General features: G+C 41.3%; 1 protein-coding gene across 3 annotated transcripts in view; it reads right to left on the bottom strand.

Moving 5' to 3' along the window:
- CDKAL1 (CDK5 regulatory subunit associated protein 1 like 1) overlaps nucleotides 1-26660 on the bottom strand; it is a 634401-nt gene that overhangs the window by 190567 nt on the left and 417174 nt on the right. For all 3 annotated transcript variants that reach the window (XM_059399529.1, XM_059399532.1, XM_059399531.1), the window contains one exon: nucleotides 22623-22768. In XM_059399529.1, coding sequence (XP_059255512.1) covers nucleotides 22623-22768 — 146 coding nt within the window. The remainder of the gene's footprint in view (nucleotides 1-22622; nucleotides 22769-26660) is intronic.

Below are 26660 nucleotides of genomic sequence, written 5' to 3'. Positions count from 1 at the left end.
GGGGGATAAACTGAACTGAAAATACATCGAAAAGCATGAAGATAAGAGTATGCTTAATCAGAAAAAGTGTGTCTATTAATTATAATGATAAAAGATTTTATCTTAGCCCAGTTCTATAATCCAAAAAGCAAAAAAGAACTTGGGGAGGGGAAAAAATGGGGTGACTAATTGTACAACTGACAATTAACCAGAACCAATTTTAGGGTGATTTAAAATGTTCCTTCACATCAAATTTATAAGGATTAAAGTTCTATCAGAGAAATGGGCTTTTAAAGCTTTTTTAAAGCTTGTTGATGCATCTTTAAGAGGCAACAAAATACACCTTTATTCTATGTATTCTTCAGGTAATACAGTATTAAATTTTCTGCAATCCATGACTTATTGGTAACACAGCTGTGAGTAATGGCAGAGGAATGGTGGAAGGAGCTGGAGGCCATGCACCCCGGTACGTGGCCCGAATTGGTCCTCGCATTAAACCAGACAGTGAGAAGACTTTGTACTTGGACTTTTTCTGAATGGTGACTGCCATTCTCTCACGTACACTGAAAAAAGAAAGAGGAAGAGAGAGCTTGCACAGGCCACTAACGAGGACATGGTGTGTTAGGAAGAGCATCGCAGCAGAATTTTGACAGTCTCAGTATTAGGAACAGCTTCGTTCCTGAGACTTTTTAATCCCACACAGTCTGTGTACATCGTGTAACTGACAGTGTTTCTTTGCACTGGCTTCTACAAAGCTTGTGGTCAAACACTCAGCACCAGTCAAACAAGCTTCTATGACTAGAGGACACATGGTTTTGATAGTAAGTTCACCATTGGCATCATCTTATTTTTTCTACTTTAACGTTCTTTCTCTGGATTTCTTCAAATGCATTTTTTAAGAATCCTGCATTCTGCACATTTGTCTATAAACCACCCAATTCCTGGGGGCAGGTATAAATAAATGAATTGTGTTAATAATTAAAATCACCGACTCATGTCATGTTATCAAACTGCTCTATACATTGTCCTAGGAAAAGAAAACTGCTTTAATATTTATACTTCGTAATGGCCCATCTCTCAAATTTATTCTCATCTCATAAAGTTAGGTAAAACCCAGCAAGTATAAAGACAAGAAAATATGTATATCTTCCTATTTTCTTGGTTAAAATATAACTGCCAAGTTGTTTTTTTATTTACATATTAATAAAAAAGGAAATGCACAGACTAAAATTCACGAAACATTCTTCAACTGAAGACGGTTTCCCTCATTTGAAGATACCATGTAAACAGGAAAAGGCATTGTAACTTTCCTCTCCCGCATCCCACCACGGGAGTAACTAACGTACCCCATTAACTTGAATGACACTGGGGAGAATGATGAAAGGGTCATGATGGGTCTGTTCCCACTCTGCCATGGAAAAGCGAAATGGGTATGATCCATGTAAATAAAAACATATTGTGCCATGCTGTTTATTGTTTCTATTCTCGTGAAAATTTGCACTCTGCTCTAAGACAAATGAAAACGAAACTGGAAAGTCAAATAAGAAACAGGGCAATGTTTAGCAGACAGTCTCTCGATGACAGCGTTCCAGTCATCACCAAATGGAACCGTCCATAACCGAGAAGCAAGTCACTGAAATGACTTGAAAACTTTCAAAGTCTTAACAGGGAAGAGACAAGGCTCTGAAGTTTGATAAGGGAATGAAAGAAGAGAATTTATTTAAAAGGGTTGAGCTTTCTGGCGTTCTGTACTGAAAACTAATTTACAGAAAGAACACAAAGGCCATCCATGAGGGAACTCAGCAGCTCAAGGTTTGCTGAGCCTCGGGGCCAGGCAGGAACAGGAGGGTGTGAGGTTACAACTGCCTTGGATCGCCCTGACATTCAGTTCCTCACAGCACCTTGTCACTAAGCTAAGGTATTGTTTGATCAGACCTACTGAAACAAACATGCCCATCTAGGGCTTTAAATCACCTCCGAATCAACACACTCAAACTGGTATCCAAGGGGGTAACAAATTTTCATTTGTGTGCGTGTCTAGATAAATTGCTACTTCTTATTTTCAAAGGCTAAAGGTGGGGGGGGGGATTGAATTAGGTATTGAGAAACACCTCCAAACTTTTTTATAAAGACTCACATTAAACAAACTGCTAATACTGTGCCCACACGTATCCTCATGCTTTCAACCTTAGATCACTCTTCAAACCAGTGTTTAACCTGAATGATCTCATCAGAAGGTAACAGGGATGATTCATGCTGACGTAATGTGATTCCTGCTCTGCTCTAGCCTCAAATATACAGGACAGCTAGGAGTCCCCCGTGAAAATCATGCAATGCTGTGCAGCTCAACAGCACCAACACATGTTGGAAATGACTGGAAAGTGCTGGCATCCCCGCAGGCAGGTGGCTGTAGGAGCCCGGCTACCGGCGAGCGCCGGGAAGAAGCCGGGCCCCCAGCGCAGTCCAAGTCAGACAGAGGCTGCCGAGGCTGCCGTGGGCAGGAGGGCACCGTGACCACAGGGATCACCCTCCCCCTGCCTCGTTGCACACGGAAGAAACTGAGTTTACTGGTAATGGCTTAGAGCTAAGCCAGCTGACCCAAACTGGTCTCAGGTCCAGCTATGAGTCAAGCTCTTTTGACAACTTATGTCAACAGTCTCGGTGCAGTCAACCCGCCACTTACCTGTGTTCCCGCCACCATCTATTGTTGAAACAAACTGAAACTGATTACATTCTCCCAGGACACTGGGCAGCGGCCAGGCCCCGAGTGTCTTAAAGATAACTTACCCCCCTAGACACAATGCTCAAAATTCACTCTGGAAACCAGCACCAGCCTGTGGAATGACTCCAGACAGTATTTTTATGTATTTATTCTTAAACAAACTGCATAACAAGATAACGTTTTACACCACCCAGAGACTGGGAAGTTAATTCTGACCTCCCATGCAACAGAATGTTATACATGGGGACCTAGAACCATTCCACACACTGGTAGCTTTTCTAAAATATGTTGGTGGGTCCTGATGAAAACAGGCAACTTCTGCTCAGGGGCGACGGGGGTTGAAATTTCTTTCTGCACAGAATATCTTGCCCACTGGCCTTTCACAGTTCCTAATGTATTCTCTGTTACTCTTTCTTTAAGATATCACAAAACCATGGCCGAAGGCAAATTTTATTTAGGAAAGAGACCGAAAAGCATAATCACCCAAGGACTCTCCAACAGAAATGACTGCCCACAGGATTAAGCACCGGTGACAAGGGCTGTGAGGAACTCCAGGAAAGCAGGGGTTTACAAGGAAGAGGAAAGACTAAAATAAAGTGTTTGGAAGACTGGCCCTGCTGGGGGTCAAATTAGGGTGTGGAGTGAATAAAGGAAGAAAGTTCTAGAAGACAGTGATGAGAACTCTGGTCTGGGAAAAAGTGTCTAATTTCAACCCTGATGACCCCAATTGGTAGCATCACTCTTGGAGACACTGGTGAGCTTTGACCAGGATGTAACCATTGCTGGGGGTACGGGGGGTGGCTCAGTTGGTTAAACTTCAGACTCCTGATTCAGGAGTTTCTCAGGGTTGTGATCCGTGATCTCAGGAATGTGGGATCCAGCCTTGTGTTAGGCTCTGCTCTCCGTGGGGAGTGGGCTTGAAAGCCTCTCCCTCTGCCTCCCCCCCACTTGGGCCTATGCACACTTGCTCTCTCTCTCTCTCAAATAATTAAATCCAAAGTGTAACTGTGGCACACTCGCACACTCCTTCTGCTCTCCCAATCTTCTGCATGAGCTCTGCAAACTGAACTATGCTTTTAACCTCAGGATTTTATAAAGATCTGTGAGAAAGAAGATAAAATGGAAAAATGTTTTCAGTGTTTTTTTTTCCTCCTCCACACTGATCTTTTATATATTTTAGATTGAACAGAAACCATGGGCACTGGCTTCTACCTTACAAGTATCAAATTTCTTTATTTTTTAAGTCTTGCTTAATGACTATGTTCTGTGTTGAAGGGGTGTTTTGTTATTATTATTTTTGGGAGAAAAAACAGCAGCAATCATTTATGGAATGCATGCCAAGCACTGTAGTTGTCTACCTTAATGCACATTATCTCATTTAAATCTCCCACCAGCCTTTAGGAGGAGGGTATTATTATCCTCATTCTATAGATAAGAAAACCAAGGTCAGAGAGGTTAAGTAACCCGATCAATATCACAAAACTGGAGGGGATTTAAACCTCGTTTATCTGACCCTACACCTGTGCTCTCAATTACTGGGCTAAATTAAAGTCTCTATCATCAGTGCTCTGACTGTGATTACTCCCACACAAAAGTTCTTGCTTGCAGGAAAATTATGACAACACCTCACTTAATACCTCTACCAAAGTGGCAGAGTTCACAAAATACTTAAGCTTGAGCATGCTTCTCTTTCTTCTTCTTCTTCTTTTTTTTTTTTTTTTTTTAAATCATAGCACCTTTGAATTTGCTAGAGTTGCTTTCTGTCAAAAATTGCAGAAATTAGTTGAAGGTGTGGGGTTATCTCCAGTACAACCAACTTACATAATTCTGTCTGACATTTTTGAGAGAAGCAACTTATATATTTATGTCTGACATTTTGAGAGAATGAGCCATGAAAGAAAACCAGAGACCGACGTGGCCATTAAATATATGTGCGGGGCAAAAATGAACTTTTCTGGGCTTTAGGTAAAGATGAGGGCAGGCAGGGCGACAATCTTGAAGCTGTCTTCTAACTCCATGTGTTATGATCGTATTAATCAATTTCTCAACATTTTCATTTCTTTCTCATTTCTCATCTCCCTGAATTGCTTTCCTTCCTCTCTCCCTCCCCCCTTTCGTGCAGGCTTGCTCGCTTTCTGGAGGAAAGAATGAAAGAAGAAGAAGAAAAGAGAAAAAAACACACTTGTTTCTGATAAGGTTAGCGCCCCAGCTTCTAAAACTCTGAGGCAGTATCATTTAGGATACTGGTGTGAGAGGGGCTATTTTTCCTGCGGAGATGAAACAGTTATTGGGTAAGGAAGGAAAAAAAATGAGTTAATGCCACTATAAATATGATGCTTTGACAGAAGTTAAACAATGATGCTAGGAGCAACTCTGAAGATTTTTCCCTCAGTACAGGTTGGAACAGGTAAATTAAACGGGCCATTTTGTTATTTAGCATCTCCTAGTGGCCTGCTGGCACACGAACCACTTTGAACATCGGCATGAGCAGCTTACATACCACTTGCTGTTGTATGGATAATGATGCCTCTATCTAACTAACTAAGAAAATAATGTTTTCCTAAGCTCTCCATAATGCACCCTCCCCAAGACAGCAGGCTATCATCCCCCCGCAGCAGAGTCGTGGGCCGTGCTACCACCAAGGGGCTGGGGGGCTCCTGGCCGAGGCGTTATTTAAATTTCCTGTAGGTAATTACAGCCCGTGTCGCTAACATCTCTGCTGTCTAGCCTCTAGACTGGATTGCTAGTGCAGAACAACACTCCTTCAGGAGCTCTGGTGGTACCCACAGCACCTGAGAAGGCCACAGAAAGAAGACCATGTGGGATCTCAAGGCGGAGGAAAATGGAACGCGTTCCCAGGGCTGTCACCAACGGGAAAGCAGAGAAAGGGCCTCTCTTAAGAGAGAGAAGAGAAAATCAAAGGAGTAACGGGATGATGATAGCAGGTGCTGATTAGTTACAAAATGAACAACTCCGATCAAACAAGACGTGCGACAGATGACAGACAAAAGAGAGAAAATAAGGCAGGCCGGGTACAACCTCCCTTTGGCCACTAAGAACATACATCTAGTTTATATGAGGAGAGGACTTCATTTAAATGGCCTAAGAGGGAGTGTTGAACAAAAAGACTTCATATCCTACCTTCATGAGGAAAAAACTCCCCATAATAAGTAATAAAAAGTAACACTTGAAAACCAAATGAAAATGAGAAAGCTTATTGTGTATTTTTAGCCCCTTAAAGGTTTGCTTGACCGAAGAGTTAATCTTTACTAAAAGCATCCAATCTCATAATCTTGGCAAAAGTGTAGCTAACCCTTCTATTTTACATTTAAATATAACTTCTATTTTTTAGAAACTTATTCCAGTACTTAATAACATTCAGGATTTCATTTTTATAAGAAAAAATGTTTTTAAGGCAACATAAAATAAATAGGCATGAGCAAAATTGCCACACATAGATATTTATGCCTTAAGGATCAACTTTGGTTTTGGCACTTTGTTTTAGGTAATGAGCAGCAGATTAGTTCATTTGGAATCATCTTTTATTTTTCTCAGCAGCTCTTACAGCAAAAAATCAAAACAAAACAAAACAAAAACAAAAACAAAAACCCAGAAATCTGAAACCCTATCTTAGAACATACAGTATGGACTAAACAGAGGCTGTCCACCTAATGCTTGACTAAATTATCAGACTTCTCTTGGCTGATATGATTTCTAGAAAAATAAGCGTGGGCTCTATGTTTAGCTGTCTCCACAAGAAGGTCTATTAATCCATATATCTCTTAAGCAGGCAATATTCTGGCAATTTATTTAAAGAAGGTGTAAATTCATTCTGCCCTTTCTGCTGGTGCACCAAATACTGCAACGGTTTCCCCAAGGGAGACTGTACAGAGAAAGCAGAGACTCCTGTTTGACCCCTGCTGGCAATCAATTTATGGCCTCGAGCACAAAGCTTGATAGCCCTTGCGATTCTATATTAGCTCTTGTAACTCTTGGTATTATTCTTATTCATATAAATGTCAAATTCCTATCAGTAACCTGACCCAAAAGTGTTCGTAACCTCAGTTTACACCCTTTAAAACATCTCAGAAGTGGAGGGACTAAATTAAATTTTATGTTTTAAATTAAACACCCAAGAAAGGGAATTAAAAAGAATAGCTTTTGCTGCTAAACGCAGGATGCCATGCTGTGTGAAGGTTGATAATTTAAGAAATACGGACGGCTTGGAAGAGTAAGCTGTCTTATGATAAAAACGGAAGAATCACTGTCTTTCAGTAAAGGGACAGCAGTGAAGAATTAAACAAACCAGAGCACGGAAGGCAACTGACTCTCCAAGACTATTTTCTGTACAATTATTTTGCCTGAAAATATAGTGCACATCAGTGTGAGGCTGCTGGTGGGGCTGCTGGTAGTGGGCTGTCTACACTGACCCAAGCCCCAGAGGCAGTCATTTCTGTCCATTTCCGAGTCCTGCTATACTAAGGTGATGATGCTGCCGTCACAAGGTTGTGATGGGTAACGGGCCCTTTGGTTCCCTTGACCCTGACCTGGGACGATATTCTTCCCCAGGCAGCCTGCTTCCTATAGGCTTTTCTACTACAAGATTCTACAAGACGCCCTACATTCTTACAAGCGAACCCTAAGATGACAAAAGAACTCATTCGACGATGAAGTAAGCACTATTCTTCAGATGGTAAGCACTATTTTAGGTGCTGAAGATACACACACATGAAAAGCCTCATCAAGTTATATGGGGGAGGGGGAGTCTTTAGCAGGGAGACCCATGTACCCATGTACAACGTGGTAAGTACCACAATGGAGATGAACTACAAGGAGGTAATGTATGTAAAATACTTGGCAAAATGGCGGATGGTACAAATCAGTCAATGGTAGGTGTATAATTCCTGCTGTTACTCTTTCTTTTACTGAAGGTAATGGGGGAGCTATGGAAGAATTTTTGTAAAAGCAATACAAGGTTTGTATTTTAGAAGGAACATCTCTGGCAATGCAGTGAAGAAGGATAGGTTGTAGGGAGTGAGCCTGGAGTTGAGGAAGGGATTTGGGAGGCAACACACTTCAAAAGAACTTTCTGACTGAGGCAGCAACAGTGGGATGGAGAGGCAGACATGAGTCACTTGGCCGACCAAAGTCACGGGACCTGGTGGCAGACTAGACTGGGCGGGAGAAAGCCAGAGGTGAGTCCAAAGAACAAAAAAGTGGTTCTGATTTGGTTGGATAAATAATGGGGACTTTTACTAAGATAAAGAGCATGGCGGAAAGAGCAATATGAAGGGTAGAAGCCCAAACGGAAAGTCCTCCTTCTTCAGAAGCCAGTCAGACAGGCAGACGGATGGATGGCCGTGACGGACGTGATGGAGGGAAGACGGGGATGGAGGGGAAGAGGGAGAGTTGGGGGAAGGGACTGGGACAGAAAGTGATTGAAGGAGGGGGGGTTGGCCAACGTAAGAGGGAAGAAAAAGAAAGATGGAAGGCTGCTTGCTGGAGCCCACATCGAGAATTTAACCAGAGCAGCTACAATGCAGGAGTGTGAGGAGAAATCAGGCCAGAGGATCAAGCAGCGGAAGGACAGTGGGGAAGGCGGAGGCGGGCAGCAGGGGGGATCACTCTGCAGAGAGAGTGGGCTGTGAGCGAGAACACAGCACACAGAGGCAAGAGGAAATGCAGGCTCAGTGAGGGGTTTCTGCAAACAGCAGTAACTGCAAAAGTGGAAGAGAATACAACGCATCAGGAGAAAGCGAAGAACAGGTAAAGAAACCACAGAATTTTTGAGTTAGACTAGAATTTAAATCACTTCGCTCGTCTTTTTTCTTAGAAACAAGGAAACTGAAGGAATCCCAACTCATATCCTGCCATTACGACTAGAAATAGCAGAAAAAGATTTGGATTGTCCATTCTAAAAAATATTTACTAACTAGGGTTGTCAATAAACATTGAAAAACCTGCCTGTAATAACTCACAATAAAAAAAATCTTTACAAAGGATTAATAAATGACCATGTTGTATTTTTCTCTTTAGGGTTAAGGAGGCTTCAACATTTTTAAATTTACTTACTCAATCTATGTTCTCTTTTCTAAAGATAACTGGCCAAAAAGAAATGTCTTGAAAGGTTTTAACCGATTTATATCGGTAATTAAATGTTCCAGTAGGGGGGTATCTGGCGGGGTCAGTCTGTGGAGCGTGGGACTCTTGGTGTCGGGGTTGAGTCTGACCCCCATGTTGTGGGTAGGGATTATTTAAAAAAAATTTTTTTTTAAATCATAAAAAAATATTCTAATATGAATGTCACTAGAGAATGTAGTTTTTATATTTTATAGAATAAAGATCAGGCTTTGAATCCCAGATACACAACATATATTCCTTCTCTGATCTTTAGTTTCTCACCCTGGACTCTGCAAGGTTACTGGGCGAGCTAAATGAAATGATGAATTCCAAAGAACCTACCACCCCATAAAACGCACTCTACTCCTAGTAGTGCTTCTTGAATTATCTGTGGCTAATAACCAGTCTTCCCTCCAATTCATCATGCACTGCCACGTTTTAAAGATGACGACGAAAGTGAATTAAATTTGATGTCTTGCAAATGCTGAATTACTGGAAAAGTTTCTATGTGCTTACATTTGGTTTCGGTGGCAATCTCATATACTGATGACAAGTCTGCAGACAGATGGGACCTGGCCGCTAAGCCATTTTTGCACAGCACGTGCGATGGGAGAACATAGCAGTAAAAGCTCTAGTACGAGGCAACCTGGACTCAAATTCTCCTGGCCCGCCTACTACCTACGCACGTTCAGGCTTGCTGCTTCCTCATCTGTGCAATGCGGAGGTCAGTAAGTGACACCTCTCCCTGGGGGGTTCTAAGAATTAAATGACTTTCTCCATACTCACCAGCCTGAACAGTGACTGGAACGTTTTATTATTTATTTATTTGGAATACTTTAAATGCTCAGTATTAGAAATTAATGTAATTGTTATTTGAATGGAGTGAGCATGAGTGTGTGTGCATATCTGTATGCACGCGCACACACACACACACACACACACAGTCATGGCTTTAGGGTAAATATTTTTATGCTAGTGCAGTTAATTTGTGTATTTTTGTTGGTTTTTTTTTTTGTAACTTGGAAAAACATGGAGATTTATTTTAGCCAAGGAAAACAGAAAATACTATGTCTTTTATGTACAAAAACAGTTTTAAAAGTCATTAAAATTTAATCAGTGGCTGTTTTCTTCTTTTTTAAGCTCTCCAATGTACCATGATTCTGAAAGTTCTCAAGAGTTTTCAGTTAAATTTAGTTTCTTTTATAATTTTAAGTACAATTCAGGGAATTATACTATAAAAGTTTTTAAGATGCAATCTGACTTTTTTCTAAGTACAAAAATGCTCTTCAAATGTTAATTATATCAGGATTCTTGAAAATACAACTTACTTAAAAGGGAGAAGGGTTGCCTAGGGGTCTCAGTCGTCTGCCTTTGTCTTGGGTCATGATCCCAGAGCCCTGGGATCAAGCCCCGCGTCAAGCTCTGGCTCTGGGGAGTCTGCTTGAAGATTCTCCCTCTTCCTCTGCCCCTTCCCCCCACTAAAATAAATAAATAAATAAATTTTTAAAAAAGAATAAAACCCAACTGGGACTGTTGATAAGAGTTAAAACTGAACAGCACCACTTTTTCCAGAAAAATAAACCTCAAAAGAATAACGGTATTTTTCTAATCACACAATTAGTCATTATTGCACAGTTCAACGAAAATGGTATTTTCAAAAAAAAGTTGAATGCTTGGTCTTATTTATATGGCTGGACTAAAACCAACTTACTCTAAATAAGGGAAGAGGAATCTGTTAAATTTAAAGGCTATTAGTAAGACACAGCTGATTTCATTGATCAAAATAGACTTAATTCCTTTTAGGGGCAGTTCTCAAACTGTAACATGAGAGCATTTTTAAAAGCACACGTGGCAGAGACTGCTGGAGGCCCCTCCATTCCCTTCTCTTCACCTCCCACAGATTTTTAGCCAGATACATGGAGGTCTGGAAGAAACACTATGACTTCCCAGTTTCTCTGCCACCTAGAAATAGCCATTTTCTACTCGAAGAGACGTAAGTGCAAGTGTCCGGTCAACTCCAAGACAGGACTGTAAGGGTAGGGAAGGAGAGAGGTGCACTTTTCCCCTTCTCCTTTCTGCCAGCTAGGATGGTGACTTGAGGGACGGGTCGTAAGCAGTCACCATAGACCGCGGTGCGGGAGCTCGTGGATAGCTACGCAACAGGACAGAGCTCTGTGGACCATCCCACTAGGGCAAGACGACCACCTACTAAATGTTTTGGGGTTTTCCCACCTATCTTGTTTGAGCTATTTTTGTTTCTGATCATTGACAGCCCAAACCAAATCGATCTACAGCTGAATACTACCGGCGCCGGAACCTGAAAGGTGGCATTAGCTCGGTCGTATCGCAGGTTTCAAGTACTCTCACTGCAGACCTGAAAGCTAATTAGCGTTGTGTGTTGGCAAAATGCTTGGTCAGACTGTCAACCGCTGAACCTCAGTAGACAGACCAAGTGTTAGTTTAAGTCTACAGCAGCAGAAGTGCTAGAAAAAAAATCAGAATGACAAATATTAGCCTGCTCCTTCTTACTGCTCTCAACAGAGAACTCAAGACTGGGAGTAGCCAGTTGCAAGCTGAGATTTAAGAAAAATCTCTGTGTTTGAGAGTTATAATCCAATTTGACTGAGAGTCCTGTGATTTTTGTGGTTTGCAGGTTTGCAAAAACCCAAGCAAAGCAATTTTAAGGCTTGACTACAATGGCGCCGCTCCCTAAGATAGATTAGTGCCCCACCATATACCGACCCAGTTTCCTGGCAGCACTGGGATGAAGAGTGTTTCAGATGGCCTCCAGGAAGTCATCCCGAAATTCAGAGTCAGGGTAGAAGGGCATAAGATTGAGGCCAATAAATAAAATATAGAGTCTTTATATTCAAAACTATGTCCAGACGTGATTTTTGACTAATTTGTTCATGGAACTGACAAGAAATAAATAGATGGGGAGCATACTAAATTTTTAAGGGAAGTGGGTTGCCAACGATGCATCAGGTTGGTCTGCATACGATGCATGCAATATGTCTGTACAACTCTTACAGCAATTTCCAGATCTGACATCAGCACCAGAAGGAAGCAGGCATGGAGGTAGCAGAACCCAGCCAGAAGAGCATATTCTCTAATGTCCAACTCAGACATGGCCTTGGAGACCAGAGCAATGGAGGACGATCAGCCAAGAGTTTCTCCTATAGAAGGTTATCAGGGTTCATGGGACAGGGTAACAAAGAATGTCCTTCAGTGCTAGGGCAGAAAGTCTTCATGATTCTATCAAACAGGATTTGCTCATTCCCACTGAACAATAGCTGGTATGTATTTCCCACTCCATAATTTTTTTATTAATTTCAGAGGTAGAGGTCAGTGATTCATCAGTTGCATATAACACCTAGTGCTCGATATATCACAGGTTCTCCCTAATGCTCATCATCCAGTTATCACACCCCACCCTCGAGCAACCCTCAGTTGGTTTCCCTCCCTCTCTGATTCCATCTTATTCTATTTTTCTTTTCCCTCCCCTATGTTCATCTGTTTGATTTCTTAAATTCTACATGAGTCAAATCATATGATATTTTTCTTTCTCTAACTTATTTTGCTTAGTATAACACACTCCAGTTTCATCCATGTTGTTGCAAATGGTGAGATTTTGTTCTTTTTGATGGCTCAGTAATATTCCATTGAGTAATATTTTATTCCATACATATCTTCTTTATTCATTCATCTGTCAATCCCATTCCCCCATTTTTAAATGGAACTTTTAAAAATTATGTTCTAATTTCTACTCTACTTTAAATGGAGACTTTGGACCTTCTGAAAAGGACAGAGCATTGACCATAGACCATGCATGTACAAAAGGGCAGACTAGACGGGGCTTGAGTTATCTCTCTTAGACAAAGAGTAAACTCTGTGTGTAGTAATAAGGTGGCCCAAAGGATGAGACTGTGGCAGACTTCTAACCATTTTCCAATCTCACCTCCCCTTATTTCCAACAAAGCCCTGGGTTTTCAGATAGGCCAAAGGCCACTCAAATTAAAGACTTCATTGCTTAGCCTTTCTTTCTGCTAAGCATAGAACACATGACTAGGTTCTGACCAATTAGATAAAATCAAAGTGATACATGTAACTTTCAAACAGGTTTTAAAGGGGAAGAACACATATCCTTTGTTTGTCCCTCTCCTCCCTATAGACTGGAATGCAACTGTGATGGCTGGAGCTGAAGCAACCATCTTGGACCATGAGATGAAAGCTGTATCCTGCATCCTCGACACGCTGGAGATTATCACAGCTCTGTCACTAGCTCTGGACTTTATTTCTGGGACTGAACAACTTCTACTTTCTTTATGCCATTACTTTTTTTTCTGTCACTCTGAGACAAACCAAACTATAACTTTTATACACACAAATATACATATATACACATACGTGTGGTTAATTGAGGTAGAGCCTTTCCCTGTCAGTAGATTTTATATCATAAACAAATCAAAACAATAAAGTATAGTCATCTGGTTTTCTGTGAGACCTATAATCCAGTATTTCCCTCTTGTCCATGGAAAGCCTATAATAAACATTTTTGCTCTGCTCCCCTATACTAGAGTTAATCTTGGGGTTTTACTACACTTACCAACATTATGGCTATACATATTTGCATAATATGAACCATGATTTAAGAATGTCAGTCTCCAGAAGATAGGCATCAGGTTTTACTTAGCTTTTCATATTCTACACATAACAAGTGTCTGACATATAGTCTATAACCACTAAGTATTAGTTGAATAAATGCAACTTTGGCTCCTTTGAAATTCATATCAATTCACAACAACGTTTTTTGGTTCTATTTCCAGAATTTAAACTGGTCAGATCTCAATAATCCAAAATTCAATTTTTTAAAAGATTCTATTTATTTATTTGACAGACAGAGATCACAAGTATGCAGAGAGGCAGGCAGAGAGAGGAGGAAGCAGGCTCCCTGCTGAGCAGAGAGCTCAATGCGGGGCTCGATCCCAGGACCTTGGGATCATGACCTGAGCCGAAGGCAGAGGCTTAACCCGCTGAGCCACCCAGGTGCCCCCAAAATTAAATTTTTTAAAAACAATGATGGGTTATATTACCCCGTCTTCTTCCTATTGTTTGCTGCTGACCTTGCCTTTTAGATATTACTTCAAAGTCTCGTAGAACGTTCCAAACTACATGCACTGCATATGCTCCCTTGATTTCTTCCTGGTTTTCGATAAGGATATAAGGTCCCAGAGAATCAGGAGGCCTCAGGAAATGGCCATCAGAGAATGATGACAGGGCTGAGTAGAGGAGGTACGAGTGGCCAAGAATGGACTCTCCTTGTGCCAGCAGCAGGTGACGACATGGGTCAGTGTGAGGAACTAAGTCTGGTTCGGGGTGGGCATTTGAGCTGGATATTAATATAGTTGGTTCCAGGAAGGAAGGATGAAAGGACATAGAAATTAGGACGTATTAAAGTTTCCGAGACACAGCAGACTAGGTAGGACAATAGCCCTGCAACACGTAAGCTTTAGGATAGCGTTTTACTTTACTTGTACACACACTTCATGAAGTCACTCTGTAGTGTATACTTAAAGGTGTTGTTATAGGTAGACCCGTCATTATCTACTGGTAGTCCCTCTCCCTGTGCTGACAATCACAACTGCTTCCTTATCATCTCCTCGCTCAGGGACTCTCCACCTGGATGGGGAGTGAAACAAAAAGGAGGGGATTCTGACTACAGAAAGAGTAAATTTTTGGAAGAAGCTGTGTCTAATTTAAAATTTTCCATCTGATGATATAGTCAATCCCTAATTAGAAAATTACGATCATCCCTAATGTTTCTAAGAAGACTGGGAAGGCCAGATGCCACGGCACCAATGAAAAAAAGTTTGGAGATTCACAGGCTGGCACGTGAATCTGAATTCGACCAGTTAGCACGGTCACTTCGGGCAAAGTCACCATATGCCTTAAGTTGCTCACCTGTCACATGGGGTAACAATATTTCCTGTCTGGTGTGAGCCACTGTGAAAATTAAATGAGCTAATCTATGTAAAGTGCTTAGCACGTTGCTTCCAGCATATTATACACTCAATAAATAATGCCTTATAATTATTGTTCACTATTAGCCAGCAGGAGCTCACAGAACACAGACTCTCTACGAATGCAGAGGTTGATGGTCTACGAAAGGGAATATATCAGTTTCTCTGCAAAGAGCAGGGGATTTTCTTGTTTATGAAAAGAGAACTTTAATTAAAACAGACTGAGAAATATTACTCTAAGCCTCAATCTCATTGGTTCCAGAGCGAGCACCGTTCATGCAATGACTACGCAGTATGCCTGCCTCCTGCTCTCCTGGCTCCCAGGGCCGTGTGCACAGGGTAGCAGGGGGAAGACAGAGGAGGACAAAGGGAACGCTGTGCTAGGAACCCGGAATGCAGTCACCAGAGGGCCACGGAGACTGCTCAGACAGGGGACAACACTGTATCTCAACAGCTTTTGAACACTTGGTATTGTGGACAGAATCTTAAAAATACCTTTTCTTTCCCCTCTAGCACCTGCTGACAAGAGCCCACCCTAGTTGACAGCTGACCCTTTACCATTTTCATTTTCCTTAACTGCTATGTCCCCTGGCTTCTGCGGTGTCCTTTCCTCCTGTGTCTCCTCCTACCCCGGCCTGACCCCGCCTTTTCAACCTCTGTCACAGGATCCTCTCCCCTTTACACGCACTCAGATACTGGTGTCCCCTAGTCCTCTGTCCCCAGCCCTCCACTTTCCAGCTCCTGGACGATCTCCCCACCCACAGCTTCATCTACCATTTAAAAGCTAATTACTTCCCAACATTTATCTCTAGAGAGATCCTCACTTTCCTCCTGGGCTCTTGGCCCCTATTTTGTATAGCCTGCAGGGCTCGCCCCTGGATCTTCTTTTCAAATTCGTATCTATTTTAAATTGCATTTCAAATTCAGTATGTCCCAAGCCAAACTCATGCCTTCTACCCAAATTCCTCCTTCTTCGCGTTTCCCCTCTTGGTTAACCAGACCATCTTCTACTACGCCTTGGGATAAAACACCAAGAAGCCATCCTTCCGCATCCTCCCTCCTAAGCACACACTGTAAATCTCACCTCACCCACATTTGCTGAGTCCACCTCACTGGCTCCATTCCTAGGGTGACATGCCTTCGACGGGAACCAGGGTACAGCACCATGACTGGGTTCTGACTCAGGCATCGCGTGGCCTTAGTTCTCACCAAGATTCCATCACTAACCTCCTGACCATGGGCAAATTACATAACATCCTTGGAACTGAAGGGCTAAATAAATTAACCTATGCCACCGCCCTCAAGGCAGTGCCTGGCACCAAAGTCAAACTCAAAAATATTAGCTACTGGTTTTATTACCATGACCATATTAAATATTACTAGTGGTGTTGGTATTATTGCATTTATTATGGTGCTGAGCACAAAACTGATAAATTTTTTTAAAAGCGATTAAATCAATCAGTAGAATCAGTAGGGAGAGAGCTACATGGCACAAACTGAAGATCTAGTCTATTATGCATTAAATCATTGTGGGCTCTCACCAAGTCTTCTTAACCAGTATGAACCCTGACATTCACTTTAGAAGTGCAGGTTAAAAATACCTATCGTATATAGTTGGCTGGGTTTCTGCGACAACATCATGACATAGTACACGAGCCCCATGGAATATGAAAAGCACTCTATCAAAGGAGAAAAGCTCACGACCAGTATATGATTTCACAGTATGCGATCTGACATTCTTGTGTTTGCAAGAAGATGGAGAGAAAATGTACAAAGGATTAGGGAAGGTAGCTTCTCTGTTTCTGAAAGGAATAATCTCTCTAGGACACTCATAAAGGAAAGATATAAGGTAGAAAGAGATTAGGAATGATGAGATTTCTCTCTCGACTGGGCTCAATGGAAAGTGTAAAGCTAAATCAATAGAAAATGTAATTACCTTCAAACCAATGAATCACATTTAGGGTAATCCCAAAATAATATGGTGTTTAGCACATGATGTCAGTGTCTTCCAAATATAAATATAATACTATGGTCAAAAAGAAAAAGTAAATGTTTTCCTTGCTACATAACTGTTCAGATGATATGCATTCATTTTCTTGAAATAATGTAGAGCTAGCTAGGGAGACAGAGAAAGAGAAGAGAATGTCATTATTTCAGAAAGATATCTGACAAGAGAGAGAATAGTGAGCAAGACCTTAGGGACCCCCAAAATATCCACCTAGTTAAAGATATCAGAAAGGATGAGATAAAGCCAGAAAAGAACTTTGAGGGAAGTATTTTCCGTAAATGATTTGGGAGGTGGTTATTCAGTGAACAGAAACACATCTGGGAATGCATCTGGAAGGAAACTTAATTACCTAATCCTTGCCGAATCGTTTTTTTGTTTTGTTTTGTTTTTTGTTTTTGCAATTTCTTTCCCTCTGTTCTGACAAATACTGTTGCTTGTGTTTCCAAGCCACTAGGAATAAAACTAGATATAAAAAAAATGGAATAAAACACAAATTTAGCACAATTTGGCCTTTCATCAGATTCTGTTCCAGTACGGACACACATGGGTGACTGGAAACTCATGAAAAGAAGAAGAAAAAAAAAACAAAACTCAGGATGTTCATGAGTTAGCGTCTCTCTTTTTTTCCCCCCCAAGAGAGACTGGAAAAGTAGGTCAGAGGGCAGGCTGGGCAGTAATGAGAGAACTCTGGGACTCACTGACAGAAACCACCCCGCCGAAACCAGCCCGACTTTGGGTCCCTGTGCCCTTCCCCGCCTGAGTATACAGTGGAGAGATCGGAGGACAGAACTTTCTCTGCAAGGCTGTCTGCCCCCCTCCAGTGAGCTCTCCCCACTAAAAGCTCCTTAGTCACTGGTTGTGGCATTTCACAGGGCAATCTCTGGATACAGGAAGCTCGGGGCTGTGAACGCATAGCATGATGCTCAAGGTTAATATTCTATATTCTATAAGCAACATGACAAATTAACCCAGAATTACACAGCACGCTGACAGATGATAATGGCAAATGCTGCAGAGGGTAATATTACGGCATTAAAAGTCCACACAAAGATGCCTCAGTAAGGCACAACTTCAGATCTATGCAACTTGCAGGTAAAAACATAACTGGTAGTTACTTCATTCAAAATGTATTCACCGAGTGAGGGGAACGGATCTTGTCTCCTTAAACCAAGTTTAAGGTCTGGTTAGCAAAAACCAAAAGGCCACTGGACTTCCAATAAAATAATCTCTGAAAACAAATAGGTCTTTTAATACATAAAGTGTTTCACGTCTTAAAATGTATCTATCAACAGGACACTCTTAGTATTTCTTTCACACTTGAATGTGTGAATTTGAGGACTTAAGAGTTTTTCTTACTTAGCACGAGAACATATGCTTGAGAGGACACCTCTGCATGTTGTGACTTTTTGAATATATGTGAATAAACGATTTTATGGTGGGGAGTGACTGCGTAAATTCAATGCTGTTCAAATGAGGAGAGCCCAATCAAAGTCTACCTCCAAGGTCCCAAATTACATCATCCTCAAAATAGCTAAGTGAAAAATCCTCTCTTTGGGAAGTAACTGTTTCCAAATCACATGAAAAAAATAATAATGATTCAAATGTTATACTTTAAAAAAAAAAATCCCAATAAGATAACACAAAAACCAGGGCACCTGGATGGCTCAGTGTGTTAAGCCTCTGCCTTCAGCTCAGGTCATGATCCCAGGGTCCTGGGATCAAGCCCCACATTAGGCTCTCTGCTCAGCAGGGATCCTGCTTCCCCCTCTCTCTCTGCCTGCCTCTCTGTCTACATGTGATCTCTCTCTCTTTCTCTCTCTGTCAAATAAATAAATAAAATCTTAAAAAAAAAAAAAAGTTAACACGAAAACCAGCTCAGTGACCATTAATGAAAGCAGTTGCACTTAGGAGGTATTTATCAAAAATCACAAGAATTGGGAGGCCTGGGTGGCTCAGTTGGTTAAGCGGCTGCCTTCGGCTCAGGTCATGATCCCAGCATCCTGGGATCGAGTCCCACATCGGGCTCCTTGCTTGGCAGGGAGTCTGCTTCCTCCTCTCTCTCTGCCTGCCTGTGCTTGCTCGCTCTCTCTCCCTCTCTCTGACAAATAAATAAATAAAATCTTAAGGAAAAAAAAAAAAAAAACCAACTTTAAAAATCACAAGAACGCAAATCTTTCTGAACCCAGAAATGCGCCTTTGTGATGGCAGCTTCCTTCTCCGTCCCGGCAGCTCCCACTACGTATTTCAAGAAACCATCTTCTCCGTTCATATGAAAACATCAACTTCGTTAATTTTCCAACTGGATTAATCAATCGGAATAGAATAATTTAAGTCACATGATTGTCTGCTCAGGACCAGCTGTTTTAAATTAGTATATTAAGTAATTTAGGCACTTTCCTTCGCAAAGGTTGTGTGATTTAATAAATTCCCATACGCCTCAACATGTGCCAGAACCACTGGGTTATCTTCCATCCAGCTGCTGTCATGGTAATGGCTGCCAACTTTCAAACAACTGAAGAGAATAATGAATCAACTTGGCTCGTAAGTCAACTTCTGTTGCTCCCAGCTAAAACATGGGCCAGTTTCAACTGTAAAGAAAATTAATTAAAAAGATTTCACCTCCAGCATCTCAGAGACATGGCGTCACGGCCACGGCTGAATTCGTAGTTTAAAAGCCTACAGCCCACAGTTCAGATGGCCCTGTTACATGTGATAGGTGGTTTTCAAAATTGGGATTTTTTTTGATGAAACAGATTAGGAAATGCCCTCTCCCTAATGCAGAACATGAAGCTATAAGTCTCCTGTTGATGGAGAGGAAAAGAAAATCGAGATTCTTAGTTGTTAAAGGCTCATTAAGTAAAAAGAAATAGGCTTCAAAAACTTCAGAGGAAACAAGACACTAGTACAGGAGCCTTAAAAGCAGAAATAAGAGGAGAGCGCCTCACAAACCACTTTAAGTCAGAGTCATTTTAACAAATACACGAAAGCAAAATGACAGTATGAGGCCCTCTTTCCAAAAAAAGACAGTATTTTACTGAATTTTGATAAAACGCTAGCCAAAACAATTTTGTGCTAGATCAGTTATCCAGATTAGCGGTTCCACCATAAAAATCCGTGAAATTTTGGTGTTTCCTATAAGCCATAATCCATTTGGCATAAAGCGGTGCTGGTTTTTAACAGGAAAACTAAGTAAACCGTGAGAGCAGAAACCTGCTAAAAAGACTTCATTTATTTCTAAGTTGGATGCATTTGAAAATTGCTCCGTGGGTGGGTGGACTTCCCCGGAAGGATGGGTACACTTTTCCACAAGAGCAAAGGTGTAACGTCTGCACAGGGGTGAGTGCGCGGAACTATGCGTCACAAGCAACAGGACAGACTGGACGAAAGACACAATTTCATGGTTCTGATGAACTGTCTAAAACCATGTAAGGATCACCTTATTAGTAGTCATAATTTGATTTCTTCTTGTTTTCCAAAGAGTCCCTGTAAGTTTTATCAGGATTATCATATTGTCTGTCTTCTAACATTTTTCTAATATATCCTGTAAATTGTAATTTAAGTATGGAATTATATACTGAGGTTGCCTGAGTCCTCACTGTGTACCTCCAAGATAGAGTTTTAATAAACCACTTCTCAAAGATGCTATCAAGACTCACACTATCCCAGGCCGGCGATAATACACTTGAAACCGGTATTATGGACAGACGGGCAGTGGGATGGGGTGTCTTCTCCAGACGTCTCCAATATCCTCTCCAGGGATCCCTGGTATCTCCAGTGCTAGGAATATTGGCGATCCTAGGGGGGCGCACCCAGTTCTGGATCTTCCAGACAGCAGAGTAGTTCTAGAAAGGCTACGCAGATGTCTCAGGGTAACTCGGAATCCAAAGGACAATGAGTTTCAGCCACGAACAAGGGCAAGAGACTACTCTAACACGTTGATGTGATCATCTTTTGACCTCTCTACAGCTCATGGATGCTGTTGAAACTGTTCAAGATGCAACAGATTTAAAAGGTCCATCTTTGGAACAACATAAAAGGCTAGAACTTATTATGAAACTGTTGTCCATTTAGAAGGCGGCAGTAATTCCCCAAACAACTGAGTCAGCACTCACCCAAGCAGAGGAGAAAGAGAGGTGTTGATTCCTTAACCTCACTGAATCACATTAATGCAACAAAGCACTTGGAAAGTGTTCTGGTCTATTCTGCACAACAGGATACATGTCTACACTTGGCAAAATCTTGTGCAACACGTATGAATTGTGCACGTTATTTGCTATCGCCCTAGTAATAAGCAAGAGGCAAGAAATTTCACAGGTGCAACAGTATGTTTGCGATTTTGAAAATATTCCATTCACCAGTGCCAACGTGCCCAAAAGGACTCTCTCACATGAGACAAGTTCACCTACCATAAACTAGAACAAATGCAAAGGAGGGATACCGGGCAACTTAACGGACATCGGACATAAAAATTCTTATTCTTTAGCCCTGACCTCAGTTCTCTTTAAAAGTAGGAAGTATTACAGATGGTAGAGATCTGTCATTATTCTGTTTTCTGCTTTGAAGGCTGTATATACTTAATGATTATAATTATGAAATCCTAGATTAAATATGCCTTCTATTCACTGATTTGAATATTCGAACAATTAGCTGTGTTTGTTTGAATGCACACAAGTGTCTTTATTTCTAGTGGTTAGGATAATCAAGAAATGCCTAGAGGTGAAAAAAAATTAGAACAACGTACAGGAAAGACGAGGAAGCAAGGAGAAAGTAAATAGAAGAAGAAAAAGATTTTAAAAGATCTCTATGTAGTCAGGATAAGTCACTAATTGAAGGTGGAAAAAATAATTGCTTACAATTTGTATAAAGCAATCATATCCATGTAGCACTTCGACATGGTACAAAGGTACATAATTATAAACAAGAAGATGGAAATAAAAAGTTGTATCTTAATTATGAAAAACAACAGAGGAAAAAATTATGGAAAAAAATTATGGAAAGTAGGAAGACCCATGCCACAAATATGCCAAGATAAATGTTCTCCCCCGAGGGGAGAACAGTGCCCTAGACTTGAGAAGGTTTTGTATGACCTTGGCCAGCCCTACTATTTCCTGCCTTGTATAATCACAGAAGGCAGTCAGTGTTTGGTGATGATGAGAAGTAGGATTTTAAAGAATATAATTATGGGCTGCAAGTGTTTTCTGTGGAAACAAAATGATCATTTATGTTTAAGATTGTGTAAATATGCCTTAATTTTGGTCAACAGCACTTTCAACCTTAAAAAACAGAATCCTTAAACCTCCTTATAAGTCACAATTCTCCAAGTAATCTTCAGGGATAAACATGTAAAAGCAGAGACTTTCCAGATACTCGTCAAAAAATGCTACTTGGTAGAAAACAGTCTATTCTGTAGTGACACGATTTGGCCTATCTCCACATCAGAACCAGCTCAGCACCTCGAAGTCCACATTAAGGGAGATTTAAGCAAAGCCAAAGCAGTTTTCATCTACTAGGTCAGGTATAAAAATGATCACAATGCACATTAGCTTAGAGAGGCAATCTTACCCAGATTCATGGTGTGTCGTGCACAGATGGGAGGTGGGTATAAGAAGAAACCACATGAAGGCTTCCTGAGGAAACATAAAGCCTGGGGAAGCTTCGAAACTCTCGCCTTCTCGCTGGTACCTTTAACTCTGGCTACAATTAGTGCATTTTTGCCACATGCTTTTGAAAGAAGAAAAGGAATGGTTATTTTCTTAAGTACTAACAGACTTACTTCTCTTTCAGGAAATCCACGACTCTTTTGAAGTCAGCCACGCAGTATTCTCTCTTCATTTCCATGAGTACAGTGTCAGAGGCAGACTGGACCGGGATGTGCAGGAAAGCGTAGACTCGGGGATGATTAAGGATTTTTGCCATTTCCTTTAAAAAAAAAAAATGGAAGGAGAAAACATTAATCATTTTAAGGAATTAGGTAATGGTTTCCTTCAGATCAACACTCACAGGGGCAAGCAAATAAACAAAGCTGAAAACGGACGCAGGCGCTCTTCAAGCAAATGATAATGGGTAAGACTCCATGATGACTCCAAGATGACTTTTGGAGGATTCCACACAAGGCTTACTTCCTCACGCTCATTGTCTCTCTTAGGTAACAAAACGAAGGTAAAGTCATGGAATCCCTGAAGAGCAAGGTTTTTGAGGGTTTCAAAATAACCACCAGTCCTCCCTTGCCTCAAAGAGGTTTTATATTCTGCCTCGCTACATTAGCCGGGGAAGGGGCAGTAGTTAAACAGTTAAGATTCTGTTATCCTGGGTACTTGAATAAAATCTCCAAACTTGAGGTCAGTCAACATTTCTTTTTTTTAAATACTGAAGAAGAAGAAGGAACGTATAACCTGTTTCTTTCTCAGCTAGCCAACAACAACATATTCGTTGAGCATCTACAATGCAAAAGAGAGAGCATCACTCAATGAAGCTAGCCTGTGGGCCTTGGGTCACCTGCGGACATCCATGTAGAGTCGGGGAGAAGGGAAGAACAGGAAGAATGTGGCTGGCAAAGTCAGAGCAAACTGGAGTAAAACAAATCAGGATACCCAGAGGGTATTTTCTGGAATTCCTCAGGAGATACAAACGCAGGCAGGAAGAAGAACAGGAGAGCTGTGGTAACGTGAGCATTTATGAAAGCAATACGAAACCAGACTGACTGGGCCCTTCTCCTCGGACGCACTGCGGACTCACCCATTGGAGGGCTGGCAAAGGGAGAGCAGAGGAGGGCAAGAGAAGAGGGGAGCAGGGGAGTGGTGGGGAGAGGGCGCCTACGAAGAGACCGAGAGGCAAGAATGTTGAGAAAGGAGCTCCTCTGCGATAACTCGCACATAACTAGTGATTTTTAGTTTGTAAAGGACCGCGTTTTCCAATCTGTTGCTTCATTTTCATTCTTGGAACAGAATTTTGAAGATCTTACGTGGAGTAAGAGAACCAGCTAATTCCACAGAGTCACCTCCTAGTTATTTAGGGGCCAGTCAGGCACACGTGTCAACCATGCCCTGTGTGTCTCTACCGACCGCCAACACTAGGGCTTTTGCCAACGTGGAAGAAAGAACAATTAACTCAGATCTGTCACCTTCTTAATAATGACTTAGTTGTTGGTGTTTTCTTAAGATTTTATTTTTTATTCATTTATCGGACAGACAGAGATCACAAGTAGGCAGAGAAGCAGGCAGAAAGAGAGGGGGAAGCAGGCTCCCTGCTGAGCAGGAGCCTTATGTGGGACTCGATCCCAGGACCCTGGGATCGTGACCTGAGCCGAAGGCAGAGGCTTTAACCCACTGAGCCACCCAGGCACCCAGTGCCTTAGTTGTTTTAAAAAAATCCCTTTGGATGAAGAAATTTAATAGTCCAATAATTTTACTCACAGATATGTTTTATCGATAATTTCTTTACCAGAAATTAATCAGTATATATGCAGCATTTTATACATACATATACATATATATGGACAGATAGATACATGTAGAGAGATACACATTCGAACTGGAGTTGTGTAGTTTCTTATTTAACAAAAAAATAACTATTTAACGCATTATCTGTTCATAGATACAGATACCTGGGTATCTGTATAGATACAGATACCTGGGTACCTCACCGGTGGGCTCTCCCTACCCTTACTCAGCACCTGCTGTGTATGAGTGTGTGTGAGACAACGCTTACCATTATGTACCCCACAGTAAATGTGCTGGCTTTCTGCCATGCGTCTGCACCTTTCAGGTCTCTCAGGCCTGAACATCAAGATTTATAAACGCTGTAAGACAGATTCTTGTTTTTTTAAGGGGCAGGACTCTGCATTTGCTAACTTTCAACATACCTACTGTGATAAATGACAACACCTTAACAAAAAAAACAAATGATTTGGGAAATAAAATTTCACTCTCCTTCTCTGTACCTTGGTTTCCTTATCTATGAAACAGAGACAGTGGTAGTACCTACTTCCTAGGGCTACTGGGTTGTAGGGAAAATAAAATAAAGTAAAATAATTCAGTATGTGCTTATCTGTAAGTATTCAATAGACAAGTTATCTAATATTCTTCTTCCTTGCAAAGTATCTGAAGTTCATAGTCACACATGTTCATACGGATTAATGGGAACCTTAAAAGAACAGCTTTTCAATATGCTAGTTCCCTTAGCTAGTAAGTGAAGGAGAGTTTACCTTTGCTAATTTTCATACAATAGAGTGGAAAGGGGATCCCAGCAACTCTGAGCCTGGGCCAGACAGGGGAGTGCAGCTTCTCCCAGAAACCCTCAGGGCGGCCCCACTGCCAACTACTACTGTTACTACTGCTTCTACTACTACTACTACTACTACTACTACTGCCACCACCACCACCACTACTACCACACCACACAGGACACTGCCCCAGATATAGTACTGCCCTGTTACAGTATGACAATTTACAAATTAAAACTTAATGGCCAACAAATAGGAGAAATTTGGTGGGCTTCCCCTTTGGTTCCCAAAATAAGACTTCTCATTAGTCATTACTTTCAGCTTCATACTAGAGACTTCGCAATTTTAGAATGGTAGGCACCAGAAGACAAAATAAAAATAACCCTGCCCCTTAATTAATGTCTATATTTCTCCTCCTAAAGGATTTAGGACTTAACATAGATTAACATACCCCAAAGAAACAAAGTACATATTTTTGGTTCTGATTTTAGTTCTATTCCTTTTCATGAGAACTCAACATGTTGGTTAAAGACCTTTTGGTCTCTCCCCACTTCGAAATTCTTTTCGTTTTAAGGGTTAGCTTCTAGTTACAAGTTCTCTGGTGTCAGAGATTATGCCCTCTGATTCCTCAGTGGCTGTGCCTGGTGTGAGCCGAATGAATTCTTGGTTCTGCCTTGCAATGCGAGATTTAATCCCTAGGAGGGAAGCTTAACAGGAGCAGGGGATTTGGTTCACTCCTCTCGCCGGATCCCTACAATGGCTAGTACCGTGCTAAGTCCATCACCAAACCATACATATATCTGGGTCAAAACCACATAAACATCCATACAAAGAGATTTAAGATATAAGTGCTATTTGATAGGAAGACAAATTTTCAGTTAGTCACAGTTCAGTCTGGCTAAAGCAGGTAACACATATTCACGCAGGTGAACAAACATATGACGGGCCTGCCTTAATTTTTGGTGGTGAAAAATCACATGTTAATAGATAGCTAACTACAAAGTAAAAATCAGACATTTCATAGGTAGCCACCTCCCCCATGGGTTTTATTTCTAAAAATCTGTTGCAGCTGTATATTGGAATCACAATGTATTTTCTTATGCAAGTAATTTATAAATGACATGTGGGGTCCAGTTTAACCAAAGCAAAAGGAGCATTTAGTTCCAAAATGTGGCTAACAGGAGAATGGCAGCCATTAGCAACCCTGAGCTCTGAGCTGGTGGAGAGAGTCTGAGTAGTCAGGCAAGTCTGCTGGTTGGCAATGTGCCCGCAAGGGGTGTGCGTGTGTGTGTGCATGCGTGCGTGGGTGCGTGCTTGTGTGTGTGTGTGTAGCTCTGCTAGCAACTAGCATGGAAACAGTATCTCTTTTAATATAAGGTTATTTATAGTTTAAGGGCAAATGTATCAAGGCTGCTCAGCATCCAGACAGCGACTGCATTATAGGCAGGGACTCCAGAAGGGCTAACCAAATCCACGAATCAGGATTTCCATCCAGTGCTTTTACATGGAGCTCTCCTTTCATGAACGGGGAACCATCTCAATGTTAAATAACATCTCAATGTTATTTTTTTATGAACTTGAAAAGCAAAG

Source organism: Mustela nigripes, chromosome 5 (genome assembly GCF_022355385.1).
Source record: "Mustela nigripes isolate SB6536 chromosome 5, MUSNIG.SB6536, whole genome shotgun sequence".
NCBI classification, from domain to species: domain Eukaryota; kingdom Metazoa; phylum Chordata; class Mammalia; order Carnivora; family Mustelidae; genus Mustela; species Mustela nigripes.
Note: the sequence above shows the minus strand (reverse complement) of the source record. Positions and strands in the feature narration are given on the sequence as shown.